Source organism: Jaculus jaculus, chromosome 13 (genome assembly GCF_020740685.1).
Source record: "Jaculus jaculus isolate mJacJac1 chromosome 13, mJacJac1.mat.Y.cur, whole genome shotgun sequence".
Lineage (NCBI taxonomy): Eukaryota > Metazoa > Chordata > Mammalia > Rodentia > Dipodidae > Jaculus > Jaculus jaculus.
The window spans coordinates 10,498,688-10,512,315 of NC_059114.1; the positions used below are offsets into that span (position 1 = coordinate 10,498,688).

A 13,628-nucleotide genomic window follows, 5' to 3' on the forward strand; every position below is an offset into this window, starting at 1 on the left:
ATCCACATCACCTACCACACTGTGCTGTCCAGTCAATAAAAATAAACATCAACCGTTATCGCCATCCCTGAGCTCTTGTCAGAAAAGCCTCCATGTCTGGTTTTCTGCTCCCCCAGATGTCCTGCGGTTTGACAATACCTACAGCTTCATTCATGCCAAGAAGGTCAGTTTCACTGTGGAGGTCCTGCTTCCAGACAAAACTGCAGAAGAGAAGATGAATCAGCTGGGGGAAGTCACCCCCAAATAACGTCTCCTTCCTACAAGCAGGCCTGGGTCTCTCGGCGTCTTCCTGTCTCTTTGTAGCAGTCATTTTTCCTACAGCCCTGCAGCCCAAAGAAACTAGGCTAGAAGGAAGACTTCAGACTGGACCTGGGCGATTTCTTTGAGAATTAGAAGAGGATTGGTAGTTAGAGCGGGTCTCCTTACCTCTCAAATTACTAAGGAATCCCCAGAGGCTGGTCACTATGACAGGATCTGTCTGTCCTATAAGCCTTGTCAACTTCACCTGTCCCGTGACAATTACGACAGGGAGGGGAGTGGCAGTGGAGGCAACCAGGAAGAGGGGGAGAGATTAGGGTGTAACACTCAGGGAAATCAGCTCCAGGAGAGGAACTTGCTTCCAAATGCACAAGGAAGTAAACCTTCGTGATTGTACCCAGCCTATGTGGCAGGCTGCCTGCCAGCTACGGTGCAGATCCGAGGCTCTTCCAAACTTTTTTTTTTTTTTTTTTTTTTAATCATGAGAATGGGTTATCTCTTGGCTTTCCCCAAATCTTAGGAGAGGCCCAAGTCAGCACAGCTCTGAAAAGCAAACATGCCCCTCTCTCCCCCTAGAGAATTTCACTAACTCTGGGGCCTCGCTGGCTTGCCTTTTTTGTTTTTATTAAACTAATCCTCGCCAGTAACTCAGAGCTTCCTGGGACTTTAGTACCCAGCCACTGCTTCCCAATGCAAACACAACAACCCCCAAAAGCACAAGGGTAATTACCTCCAGGGATCTCAGCTGTGGAAGTGCCACGGCAGCTGGGAGGGTCCCTAACCCTCCACGTGATCATTCCAGACAAGGTGGCACTGCGACAGCATTCACAAGAAGCCATTTCACAGTCAGTTTCCCATGGTGCCCGCCATGAGTTAATCATAACATGGCCTCGGCAGGCCCATCTCCGTAGGAGGTGTATAACGGGTGCCCGTGATCGTAGGTGGCCACAGGACGGAAGGGTCGCCCGGGCAGGAGGCCAAAGGTAGGGCAGTCGTAGCGCAGAGACAGGGGCGGAGGCGGCCACAGGCGACATCAGAGCCTCGGCACTTGACCCCACACGTCCTGCAATGAAAGCCAGGTCGTGGACGGCCTAGAACTCGGGCAGGTGACCCTTCCCCCAAGCCCTTGCGGACTTCCTTTCCCGCGGACCCAGGCCCTGGCGGTTTTGCGAAGCGACTGAAGAGTCCGTGGCTGCACCAGCCCCGGCGCCACCGCTCAGGAGGACATCCTGACCTCAGTTTACAACGCTTGTTAGCAACGTTCACTAATGAATAAAGCAATGTCCAGTGCACAGGGAGTGCAGCTCAATGTCCTCCGCTCGCTTCCTGGCCGTCCCTAAACCTCCTCAGGTCGCCGGCTAAACACCCTCTCCTCCGGAGCAAGGAGCTGGTTCCCGCATGCCCGGAAGCGCTCTACTAGTGTCGTTTCCCCGAGAGACAGCCCCTAACTACCGTCTTGCCTCCTGATTGGCTCAGCCAAGGTCCGTCCGCCATCTTTGCTCAGGGCATTCAGATCAACTTCACGGTGAGGGCGGAAGCCCCGCCCCCTTCAGAGTGTTCTACGTGCCGGGTGGTTCGTGCGCAGCACCAACGAGTCTGCGGTGGGCTCGGAGTGCGAAGGTGGAGGGTAGGGGGCGGGGAGAGAGCAGTCACGTGGTGTTAGGGACCGTCACCTAATTCCGCTCCAGGCCTGCGGGTGTTGCTGGGGCTGGGGATAGTTCTGCGTCCTTTCATCCAGCACAGTCCCCATATGGTAATCGCTGACCTACCACAGCCCCATAGGATCCTACAAAGACACTGTCTGGAAACGGTGGCCTCGATAGGGAACCGCTGTTTCCTTTCTCGGGTCCTCAGTTGGTGATAAAAGCTAATTTCTACTGGCCATCTACAAACCCTCGCCCCACTTTTTTTTTTTTTTTTTTTTTTTTGGTTTTTCCCGAGTTACAGTTCCACTCTAGCTCAGGCTGACCTGGAATTCACTATGTACTCTCAGGGTGGCCTCGAACTCATGGCAATCCTCCTACCTTTTCCTCCCGAGTGCTGGGATTAAAGGTGTGCGCCACCACTCTGGGGCTAAAACCCCTTTCCTAACTCCTGGGAGTGTTGCAAAAACTAAGAGAATGGGCTGGAGAGGTGGTTTAGCAGTCCAGGCACTTGTCTGTGAAGCCTAAGGACCCAGGTTTGATTCCCCAGGACCCATGTAAGCCAGATGCACAAGGTAGTACATATGTCTGGAGTTCATTTGCAGTGGCTGGAGGCCTTCTATCTGCCTCTCTCTCTCTCTCTCTTTCTCTCCAATAATTAAATAAATAAAATATTTTAAAAAATTAAGAGACTGTAAGTGCAAAGTACTACAAAAGACCTCGCTCCCTCCCCCATTCCTCCCCCCATATTGAACCTGGGGTTCAAGGAGGCTAATGTCTTAACATGCCGTACAACTGGGATTGGAACCCAGGATTGTCTCCAGTGGTCACACCATTGCCTCACTGATATCCCTAGAGGAGTCACAAAGCTTCCCTGCTGTGCAATCCCCCACCCACCCGGGAGGTAGGGTCTCACCCTAGCTCAGGTGGACCTGGAATTCACTATGTAGTCTCAGGGTGGCCTCGAACTCATGGCAATCCTCCTATCTCTGTCTCCCGAGTGCTGGGATTAAAGGTGTGTGCCACCATGCCCTGCTTCACAAAGCTTTTAATGACATGTATTCATTGCTCACATGGGTAAACTGAGGTCTGGCATGGGAAGTGTTACCCTTGTTATAATCACTAAACACCAGGTTCCACCTTTTAGTGTGTTCATTTCATCTGGAGCCATGTGTCTCTTCATTCATTCATTCATTCATTCAATATCTGGCCTCAAAAAGCACAACCAGGCTAGAGAAATGGCTCAGCACTTAGGGCACTTACCTGCAACGTCTAACGACCTGAGTTCGATTCCCTAGTACCCACGTATAGCAATGCACAGGGTGGCACATGCATCTGGAGTTCATTTGCAGTGGATGGAGGTCCCAGCATGCCCATTCTTTCTGTCTCTCTTTTATTACTCTTTGCTTGCAAATAAATTTAAAAAAATTTTTTGAAAATGAAGCACAACCTGGGAGTAGGTTAATGCAATTAGCTCCGTGTGGATGATGCGGATCCCAGGTACACACCTCCTCCGGGCCCTACACCATTTACTCCCCAGGCTCATTACCTGAGCCTACCTAAGGTCACCGGAATCTGAACTTAATCCTGTCCAGATTCAAATTCCAGCTTCCCCTATTAACAGCTGTTGTGACCCACCCTCTCTGTGCCTCAGTTTCCTCTTCTGTGAACTAGCACCTCATGCTGGTAGATTTTTTTAAAGGAAGGAAGCTTTTTCTAGGGTCCTTCTTAGCAAACCTCTGGGCACTGATAGTGAACTCAATAAATGATGAGTTGTAAAGAATCCTTCCTGGGCTTGGTGACACACGCCTTTGATCCCAGCACTCGGGAGGCAGAGGTAGGAGGATCATCATGAGTTCGAGGCCAACCCGAGACTACATAGTGAGTTCCAAGTCACAACCACCAGAATCCTTGCAGGGCTGGAGAGATGGCTTAGTGGTTAAGGCATTTGCCTGCGAAGCCAAAGGACCCAGATTCAATTCCCCAGGACCCACGTAAACCAGATGCACAAGGAACACATGCCTTTGGAGTTCGTTTGCAGTGGCTGGAGGCCCTGGTGTGCCCATTCTCTGTCTCTCTTCTCTCCGTGTCTGCTCACAAATAAATAAATAAAATTTATATTTTAAAAAAGCCGAGTGTGGTAGCACACACGTTTAATCCCAGCACTCAGGAGGCAGAGGTAGGAGGATCGCCTTGAGTTCGAGGCCACACTGAGACAACATAGTGAATTCCAGGTCAGTCTGGGCTAGAGTGAGACCCTACCTCAAAACAAACAACAACAACAAAAATATATTTACGAAAAAAAACAAACAAACCAGATTCACAAGGTAGCGCATGCATCTGCAGTCTGCAGTGGCTAGAGACCCTGGTGCGAACATTCTCCCCCCCCACTCTATATATGTGTGTGTGTGTGTGTGTGTGTGTGTGTGTGTGTATTCCCCCCCCCCCCCCGCCTCCCTCAGAGAAAAAAATAACGCTTTTACCCTTAATCTGCAAAATCCCAGGCTGGGAAGCGGGGGCTTTGGGTGAGTGGGGCACTTTGCAGACGCTCCCTGCAGTGGCAATCGTCCTTATCTGTCCTTCAACTCTGGCTTTTTTTTTTTTTGGCGGGTCTCGCGGTGGCTGCACGACACCAGCGCTGGTGGAGGCGGAGGTGGCCGCGGATCCTGGAAGAAGAGCCTCGGTGACTCGGGAGCGTCATGTCCGAGCCGCAGCCGCGGAGCGCCCAGCGCGACCTCTACCGGGACACGTGGGTGCGATACCTGGGTGAGCTCGGGGCGACCCCATCACCCGAGGCCGGGGGAGACAGGGCTCGGTCGTCCCCATGCAAGTCTGGAGCCTGGACGAAAGGTCATGGCTCCCCCTCGACCTGGGCGGGAGAGACTGGGCTCAGAGAGAGAGCGAGCTGGGGACTTGCCCAAGGTCACACAACCCTGGTGGCTTCATTCCTGCCTTGGCTCCCCAGTCTTTCCAGAACCGAGGTTCGATCGGGGTGATGCTGGAAAAGTAGCCTTGGGGCCAACGGGATCTGGACTCACCTGGGCTCTGCCTGGGCCTCAGTTTTCCCCTCTGGGGGCAAGAGAGGCCGAGCAGGAGGGCCTCTCATTGGGTTTATTTTCCTTAATTTTCATTTTATTAATTTTTTTTGAGGTAGGGTCCCACGTATCCCAGGCTGACCTAGAATTCAGTATGTAGTCTCAGGGTGGCCTCGTGCTCACTTCCATCCTCCGTCCTCTGCCTCTGCTGAGGATTAAAGGCGTGCGCCACCACTCCCGGCTTGTTGAATTTTTAAGGGTAGTTTCAATATTAGATCCAGAAAGACCTGGCACCTGGTTCAGTGTCGGTGGAACCCTTGACCAGTCATTGCCTGGCCGCCTGTCACCTCATTAGTGCAGACGCCCAGAACCACAGCGGGGAGCTTTCATCAGTGAGCCAAGGTTAGTAGTGCGTGTGTGCCCAGTCCTACTAACCGTGGCAGCTAGAGTCAAAGTGGACATCCTCGTCGGTGACACCAGGTCACAGCCTGGAATCAGAAAAGGTAAAAGAGTCACCAGACTGAGGGCACCCTGTGTGGCCAGCTAGGAGTAGCACCGGCTCCCTCTCTCCTCTGTCTCTCTAGTGCCCTCTCGTGGAACCCTCCCTCTCTCCTTGCAGGCTATGCCAATGAGGTGGGGGAGGCTTTCCGATCCCTGGTGCCTGCTGCTGTGGTGTGGCTCAGCTACGGCGTGTCGGGCTCCTACGTGGTGGCTGATGCCATTGACAAAGGCAAGAAGGCCGGAGAGGTGAGTGTTAGTTTACCCTCCCAACCCCTACCCATCCCAGTGCTTCCTGTGGCCCCAATGCGCAGCCTGTGGTCGAGATCCTGGGTGACCCGCCCCATCCGGCCACAGTCTCTTGGTGCAGTCCATTCCCTCCAGTCCCGAATATCGTACAGTCCAGAACCCGCTGCTAATCCATCCACCCTCCACCCTCATGTTCACTCGTGCCCTTGCCTCTGCCCCAGCTGGGCTCATTGTGCCTGTGCCCAGCAGATGCCGAGCCCCGCGGCAGACCGCAGCACCAGGATGACGGTGGCTGTGGTGGACACCTTTGTGTGGCAGGCTCTGGCCTCTGTGGCCATCCCAGGCTTTACTATCAACCGCGTGTGTGCCGCCTCCCTCTATGTTCTGGGCACTGCCACCCGCTGGCCCGTGGCTGTCCGCAAGTGGACCACCACCGTGCTTGGACTGCTGACCATCCCTGTCATCATCCACCCCATCGACAGGTGGGTGCCCTCCTGTCCTGGGGGACCAGCCACATTGCGGGTAGATAGAGCTGGGCTCTGAGCCCTGGGAGTTGAGGCAAGGCTCATACTTGAGGCATCTGTCCTTTGTGGCAGCTCCGTGGCAGTAAGGGAAGAAGACCACCTTGCGGGTGTGAGGCAGAAGACAGTAAGTTCCCAGATGGAGGGTCTAGTGTTATGAAACAGCCGGAACCCGGGAGAGGTAGATTTCAGAGAGGTAGTGGTGACAGAAGCCAAACTCAGTCTGGTAAGTTAAAAAGAAAAAAAAGCCAGGCGTGGTGGCACACACCTTTAATCCCGCCACTTGGGAGGCAGAGGTAGTAGGATCACCATGAGTTTGAAGCCACCCTAAGACTACATAGTGAATTCCACATCAGCCTGGACTATGGTGAAACCCTACCTCAAAAAAAAAGCAAATGGCTGTTTAACTAGGGGACTGAGTGTGGCTTTCCCAAGTAGCTCAAGGTGGAGGCAGCATGGATATTAAAGGCACCCTGTATCTAGGAGACCCTCCCCTTAGCCCAAACCCCTGCCTCCTATTCCCTTTCCCTCTCCCTGTAGGTCAGTGGACTTTCTCCTAGATTCCAGCCTGCGCAAACTCTACCCATCAGTAGGCAAGCCCAGCTCTTCCTGACCCTGCCCTGGTGCCTGGCCCGTGGGCTGGCCCATTCCTACAAGGGAATGTGGATGCTGGCTTCCCTGGGTCTGTGGCCCTGGCATCTGACTTGACTGGGTCTGAACCAGATGGAAGGTCTCAAGGAGTGGCCGCTGCAGCAAGTCCCAGAGGCGGAAGCTGACTGCTGGCTGCTTTGGCAGCAGACTTGAGCCCAGCTGGGCCGGTGTGGGCCCTGGGTGAGCTTGACTTTGATGGGACACCTAACGTCCTCCCATGGAGGATGGGGAGACTGACGCCCAGAGAAGACAATATGCCCAAGATCACGTGGCAAGCGGGATATCTGGATGTTACCAGCTGCCATTGTGGCTTAGTTACTGGGAGAAGAAGCACAACATTTGGGACATCTTGGGACAGATTCTCTGGCTAGCCCATCCCTGCTGCAGGAGCTCCTGGGGCCTGGCTGACAGGCGGGTCAGCCACGAGCCTGCTGATGGTCCAATAAATCCTTAAGAAGCTGTACTTTCTTTTCTTCTGGGGAGGAGCAGGGATGTGTCATTGGGGGAGGACTTTTTTAATTATATACACAGACACACACACACACCTATACACTTTTTTTTCGAGGTAGGGTAGGGTCTCATTCTAGCTCAGGCTAATCACCTGGAACTCACTCTGTAGTCTCAGGCTGACCTCACACTCACATTGAGACTCCTACCTCTGCCTTCTGAGTGCTGGGATTAAAGGTGTGCACCACCACACCTGGCTAAAAAAAAAAAAAAAGTTCACTAGAGAGAGAGAAAGAGAATGTGTATATGGGCATGTCAGGGCCTCTTGTCCCTGTAAACTCCAGACACATGTACCACTCTGTACCTGGCTTCATGTGAGTACTGGGGGACTGAACCCTGGCCCAAAGGCCGTGCAAACAAGTTCCCTCAACTGCTGAGCCATCTCCCCAGCCTCTGAACCTGTGGGAAGGAATGGGGGAAAGGAAAGGGGAAGGGATGTCTCCCAGCCAAGGAACCAAAAAGGAATGAATGGCTGAAGTGAAGGCTTTTTGGTGGGGAGGGTGTTATATGTGTGTGTGGGTCACAGTGGGGTGCCATCCATATGATGAAGGGCTCTGAGAGCTATGACAAAAAGTCCAGAGTCTGCTGAACAATTTTTTTTTTTAAAGATTTTGAGAGAAAGAGGCAGATAGAGAGAGTGGGCCTGCCAGGGCTTCTAGCCACTGCAAATAAACTCCAGATGCATGTGTTACTTTGTGCATCTGGCTTATGTGGGCCCTGGGGAAGTGAACCTGGGTCCTTAGGCTTTATAAAAGCAAGTGCCTTAACCATTAAGCCATCTTTCCAGCCCTGTGCTAGACATTTTAAGGAATGTTTGGGGAGATAGAAAAGCTTGAAGAAGAGTGTCCTGTTTTCTGTCACTGACACAAAATATCTGAGACTAGGTAATTTATTAAGAATAAAGATTTAGGGCTGGAGAGATGGATTAGCTGTTAAGGCCTTTGTCTGCAAAGCCAAAGGACCCAGGTTTGGTTTCCCAGGACCCATGTAAGATGCACAAAGTGGCACATGCATTTGGAGTTCATTTGCAGCAGCTGGAGGCCCTGGAGCACTCAATTTACATCCCTATATATCTGCCTCTTTCTCTGTCTCTCTTAAATAAATAAATTAAAAATTAAAAAAAAAGGAGAATAAAGATTTGTTCTATCTAGAACCCTAAGAGCTGGGAAATCCAAGAACACGGTGCCAGTATGTTCAGCCTGATGGCTGAAGTCTTATAAGAATTTCTCCTAATTGAAATCTTCCCTGGGAAAGCCGAAACCCATGAAGTCACAAGACCCCTCCCCATTGCTAGAGAAGCAGGGAATGTCTTTGGGTCAGGGTAGAGAGTGATGCCGGGCAAGCCAAGCTGCCACAAGTTGAACAGTGTGTCTAGAGATGCAGTCACGGTGATGCCTGGGCTGGTGTGGGCTTTTCTGCGATGCAGCTGCCTTTGGGTCCTCTGTGCTCTGTGAGTGACCCTCACCTGTGCTCTGTGAGTAACCCTCACCTGTGCCCTGTGAATAACCCTCACCTGTGCTCTGTGAGTAACCATCACCTGTGCTCTGTGAGTAACCCTCACCTGTGCCCTGTGAGTAACCCTCACGTGTGCCCTGTGAGTAACCCTCACCTGTGCCCTGTGAGTAACCCCTCACCTGTGCTCTGTGCGTAACCCTCACCTGTGCTCTGTGAGTAACCCTCACCTGTGCCCTGTGAGTAACCCTCACCTGTGCCCTGTGAGTAACCCTCACCTGTGCTCTGTGAGTAACCATCACCTGTGCTCTGTGAGTAACCCTCACCTGTGCCCTGTGAGTAACCCTCACGTGTGCCCTGTGAGTAACCCTCACCTGTGCCCTGTGAGTAACCCCTCACCTGTGCTCTGTGCGTAACCCTCACCTGTGCTCTGTGAGTAACCCTCACCTGTGCCCTGTGAGTAACCCTCACCTGTGCCCTGTGAGTAACCCTCACCTGTGCTTCTATAAGTAACGCCTCTCCCTTTTTCTGTAAGTAACCCCAGTAAACTCACTGGGTTGCCTGAATTGGATTTTGGTGCGATTGCGTCTTGGTCTGTCGTTTGTGCCTGATGTGTGTTTGCATACCTCTAGGAGAAAGTGTCATGCAACACATTCATTCATTCCTGAGGGCTGCCCCCCTATGACCCATGCACCTCCTGCTAGGTGCCACCCCAAACACTGCTGCGTTGCGGAATTGATGTTCCAACACTGAGAACTTTGCCAGGACACTAAGTCTAGCAGGGGCGACAGCATGCTCCTGCCATCGTCCGGGCTAGGACAGACAGGAGATGTGGTGGGACTGGGAACAAGATTGAAAGGAATGGGTGTGAGCATTCTGTGTTCTGGGGTTGCAGAGAGGTGAGAAGACATCCCTAGGGAGGGACCTGGATGGGCAGGGGTCACAGCCCAGGCAGGTTCTCTTTCCCTGCTTGATCATTTAGGGGGGACGGAAGAGCAGGCTGATTCTTATTTGTGACTGTCTGCTGTGAGGGTTCTGTCAAGTCACTTCACTTCTCTGTTCTTTAATTTTTAGGTCTAGGGCTGAGGAAATGGCTGACCTCATGCTTAAGGAGGCTTTGCTTGCAGAGGCTGCTCGGGTTCGATTCCCCAGTGCCCATATTAAGCCAGATGCACAAAGTTGTACATGTGTCTGGAGTTCATTTGCAGCTGTAAGAGGCCTTAGCACAGTCCTACACACACGCTGCCTCTTTCTCTCAAGTAAATAAAAATATCATAAACCCAATAAAATTTAGGATCATGCTGTCTAAACCACCTTCCGAGTTAGTTGTCAGGAGGGCCGGAGAAATAGAGGTTTGCTCTCCGCCGGTGCTGGTCTGTGCTTAACCATTGGCTTCTTTAGCGATGGGAAAACCTGCCACATCCATTTCCACAGTTAATGTGTTTCTATCATGGCCTTTTTCTTTTGCTTTAATTTTTTTTTTGGTTTATTTTTACTTATTTATTTGAGAGCGACAGAGGGAGAGAGGGAGAGAGAATGGGCATGCCAGGGCCTCCAGGATCCAGTCTGAACCCCTCAGCCTGGCACTGATGACAGAGCTCCGAGTCCAAGCCTCTGTCTCCCTGACGTCTGTCCTTCTAAGCTTCTACTTCAGACTCTGTGGCTTTGCTCAGGCCATGCCACCACCAGCAGTGCCCTCCCAGGCCTCCTCCTTCTTTCTCCTTCCCTCCTTCTCCATCAAGGCCCAACCCCAGGGCCACGTTCCACTTCCTTAGACAATGTCATCTGCCCTGCTCTCCTCATCGTCCAGACACTTGGATGAGAATTCTTAAGTGACATCCTCAGCAGACAAGGCTGAGTATTGCATTACGACGTCCCTGGAGTGAGCTCGGTTGTCGCAGGGCCCTCAGGAGACTGAGGCTGGAGGGTGGTGTCTTCTAGGCCAGCTTGTGTTTTCGAGGTAGGGTCTCACTCTAGCCCAGGCTGACCTTGAATTCACTATGTATTCTCAGGGTGGCCTCGAACTCACAGCAATCCTCCTACCTCTGCCTCCCGCATGCTGGGATTAAAGGCATGCGCCACCATGCCTGGCTCTGGTTTTGTTTTTATAAGGTGGGAACAACTTTCCTCCTCCCATTCAGACTCAGTTAACGGTAAGCCGTTCTGCCATCAGTTCTCTCCCTCCTTTGCGGATTGCATGAGGGAGGAGGACACTGGAGCCTTGTGGAAGAGCCGAGGCGCTGCAGGCGGGCTGGGCGTCACGGGCGAGGGAACATGCACACGCTCAGTCAGGTCTTGGGTGCACCTGCAGGTGACTCTTATTCTTTCTCAGCGTCCTCTGGGCTAATAGAAGGGTGGGGGACCAAGTTGTCTTTCATTCTCTGCCCACCGGGAACGGCTTGGTAAGATCCCGGGCAAGTCTCAAAGGTGGAGTGGGGCTGTTCCTCCTGCCGTCTCTCCCGAGCCTCTTTGTGCTCCCGGAGAGTCCTTTCTACACAACTATCGCCCTGAGCCCAGGTGGCAGCAGGAGCTGATCTTGGCATCCTAGCAATATGAGCAGGAGAAAGCTGGCTTCCTGCTGGCTTGGGATTAGCTCACTCTGCTGGCACCCTGCTAAGACGCAGCCCTACTTCCCAAGGTTGCCTTTCCTCCACTGAGAGGTGAGGCTGCCAGGACTTGGGGTCACCTGTTCCTTTTTCCCAACTATCACACCACATCTGATCTTCCTGCATCAGCCTTCCAGATGCCGGGATTACAGGCATGTGCCACCACACCTGATTTAAATTCTTTTCTTAATCTTATTTTATGAGACAGAGAGAGAGAGAGAGAGAGAGAATTGGTGTGCCAGAGCCTCCAACCACTGCAATCGAACTCTGGATGCACGGGCCACCTAGTGCACAGGTGAGACCTTGCACGCTTGTGTCACCTTGTGTGTCTGGCTTACATGGGACCTGGAGAGTTGAACATGGGTCCTCGGGCTTCACAGATGCTAAGCCATCTCTCTAGCCTTCTTTGCTGTTGTTGTTTTTCCAAGGTATGGTCTCACATTGGCCTAGGCTGACCTAGAATTCCCTATGTAGTCTCAGGCTATCCATGGAGTCCTGCCCATCACAGTTCTAAGTCAGTGCTGCCACCAGGCTTTCATACCCAGAGATAAAGAAAATCAAGTGCAGTGTGGCGGCGCGCGCCTTTAATCCCAGCACTCGGGAGACTGAGGTAGGAGGATCGCTGTGAATCTGAGGCCAGCCTGAGCTACAGAATGAATTTTATGTCAGTCTAGACTATGATTAGGCCCTGTTGCAAAAAAAAAAAAAGTGTGTGTGTGTGTGTGTAGGGGGTTTAGAGAGATGACTCAGCAGTTAAGGCACTTGCCTAGAAAGCCTAACAACCCAGGTTTGGTTCGCATTACCCAAATAAAGCCAGATGCACAAAGTGGTGCATGTATTTGGAGTTCGTTTATAGCAGCCAAAAGTCCTGCGGTGCCCATTCATTCTCTCTCTGCTTACAAGCAAATAAATAATTTTTTTTAAAAAAAGTAGAGGAGGAAAGAAAGAAAGGAGAAGCCAGGCATATATGGTGGTACACGCCTTTAATCCCAGCACTCGGGAAGCAGAGGTAGGAGGATCGCTGTGAGTTTGAGGCCACCCTGAGACTACATAGTGAATTCCAGGTCAGCCTGGTCTAGAGTGAGACCCTACCTAAGGAAAAAAAAGGGGGGTGGGAGAGAGATTGGGGCTGCGACAGATGTAGTTTCCTCCCCATAGTACTCAGTTGTTGGGGACAGATGAACCACAATGAAGTTCAACATGGTGTGGCTTTGGGAGCAGGGTGTGGGCGCCCAGAAGGAGGTCTGTCACCCAGGTTCAAAACATCTTCAGCATGTAGTTGGACAAGACCCTTGGAGTCTGGCCACACCTCCTCACTCATGTGATTTTGAGGAAGGGTCTCACTCTAGCCAAGGCTGACCTGGAATTCACTATGTAGTCTCAGGGTGGCCTTGAACTCATGGTGATCCTCCTACCTCAGACTCCTGAGTGCTGGGGATTAAAGATGTGCGCCACCACATCCGGTTTGAGTGCTTCCTGTTCTAAGTGGTGGGGCGCTGGGCAGAGTCCTTCCATTTTATGGACTTGAAAGCCATGATGTGGGAACCCTGACAGCTGGCAGCGTGGGCTCTGAAATCCAGGCAAGGAGAGCAACGGGAGGCCCTGGCTTGTTTTATGCCAGAATGCTTCACCTGCACCATGGTGGAATCCTTACCTGGAAATGTAGGTGGCTACTCCTTGGGAAGGAAGGTCCAGAGCTGCCAGACCACCTGTGGTCACACCTGGCACCATGTCTGGATCAGAGAGGATTTATCAAAAGCCAGGTGTGGGGCTGGGGAAGATGGCTCACTGATCAAAGGCACTTGCAGCTGGGCGTGAGGGCACACACCTTTAATCCCCGCACACGGGAGGCAGAGGTTGGAGGATCTCCATGAGTTCAAGGCCACCTTGAGATGACATAGTGAATTGCAGGCCAGCCTGAGCTAGCGTGAGATCTTACCTCAGGCGGGGGCTCAGGGAGAGGCACTTGCTTGCAAGTCTGCCAACCTGGGTATGATTCCTCAGTAACCCTAGGTTGTAGTCAGCTTCACATTGCTGCGATGAACCTCCAGAGGAGACACAGTTTATGGGAGGAATGGGATTTATTTTCAGGCTTACAGATCCAGGGAAGTTCCCTAATGGTAGAAGAAGCTGGTCCCCTTCTGCAGATCCACAGACAGAAGAAACCACCACTGGCACCAGTCAAAACAAGCACACACTGGGAGCCCA

At 52.2% G+C, this 13,628-nt stretch overlaps 2 protein-coding genes across 5 annotated transcripts in view; both read left to right on the forward strand.

Annotated features, from left to right (window-relative positions):
• Positions 1-1,550, forward strand: part of Sec14l2 (SEC14 like lipid binding 2) — a 31,882-nt gene extending 30,332 nt beyond the window's left edge. For both annotated transcript variants that reach the window (XM_004664066.3, XM_045132876.1), the window contains one exon: positions 117-1,550. In XM_004664066.3, the coding sequence (XP_004664123.1) occupies positions 117-247 (131 nt within the window). In that variant the 3' untranslated portion in view covers positions 248-1,550. The remainder of the gene's footprint in view (positions 1-116) is intronic.
• Positions 1,551-4,509: 2,959 nt separating this feature from the next.
• Mtfp1 (mitochondrial fission process 1) lies at positions 4,510-7,318 on the forward strand. Of its 3 annotated transcripts, none has more exons than XM_045132792.1 (4): positions 4,510-4,667; positions 5,556-5,683; positions 5,930-6,165; positions 6,745-7,318. In XM_045132792.1, the coding sequence occupies exons 1-4, from the start codon at positions 4,601-4,603 to the stop codon at positions 6,815-6,817; spliced, it is 504 nt and encodes a 167-aa protein (XP_044988727.1). In that variant the 5' UTR covers positions 4,510-4,600; the 3' UTR covers positions 6,818-7,318. The 3 variants fall into 3 exon arrangements, with proteins under 3 accessions (XP_044988727.1, XP_004664125.2, XP_044988728.1); XM_004664068.3 differs by having other exon boundaries at positions 5,933-6,165; XM_045132793.1 differs by having other exon boundaries at positions 6,002-6,165.
• Positions 7,319-13,628: the final 6,310 nt, after the last annotated feature.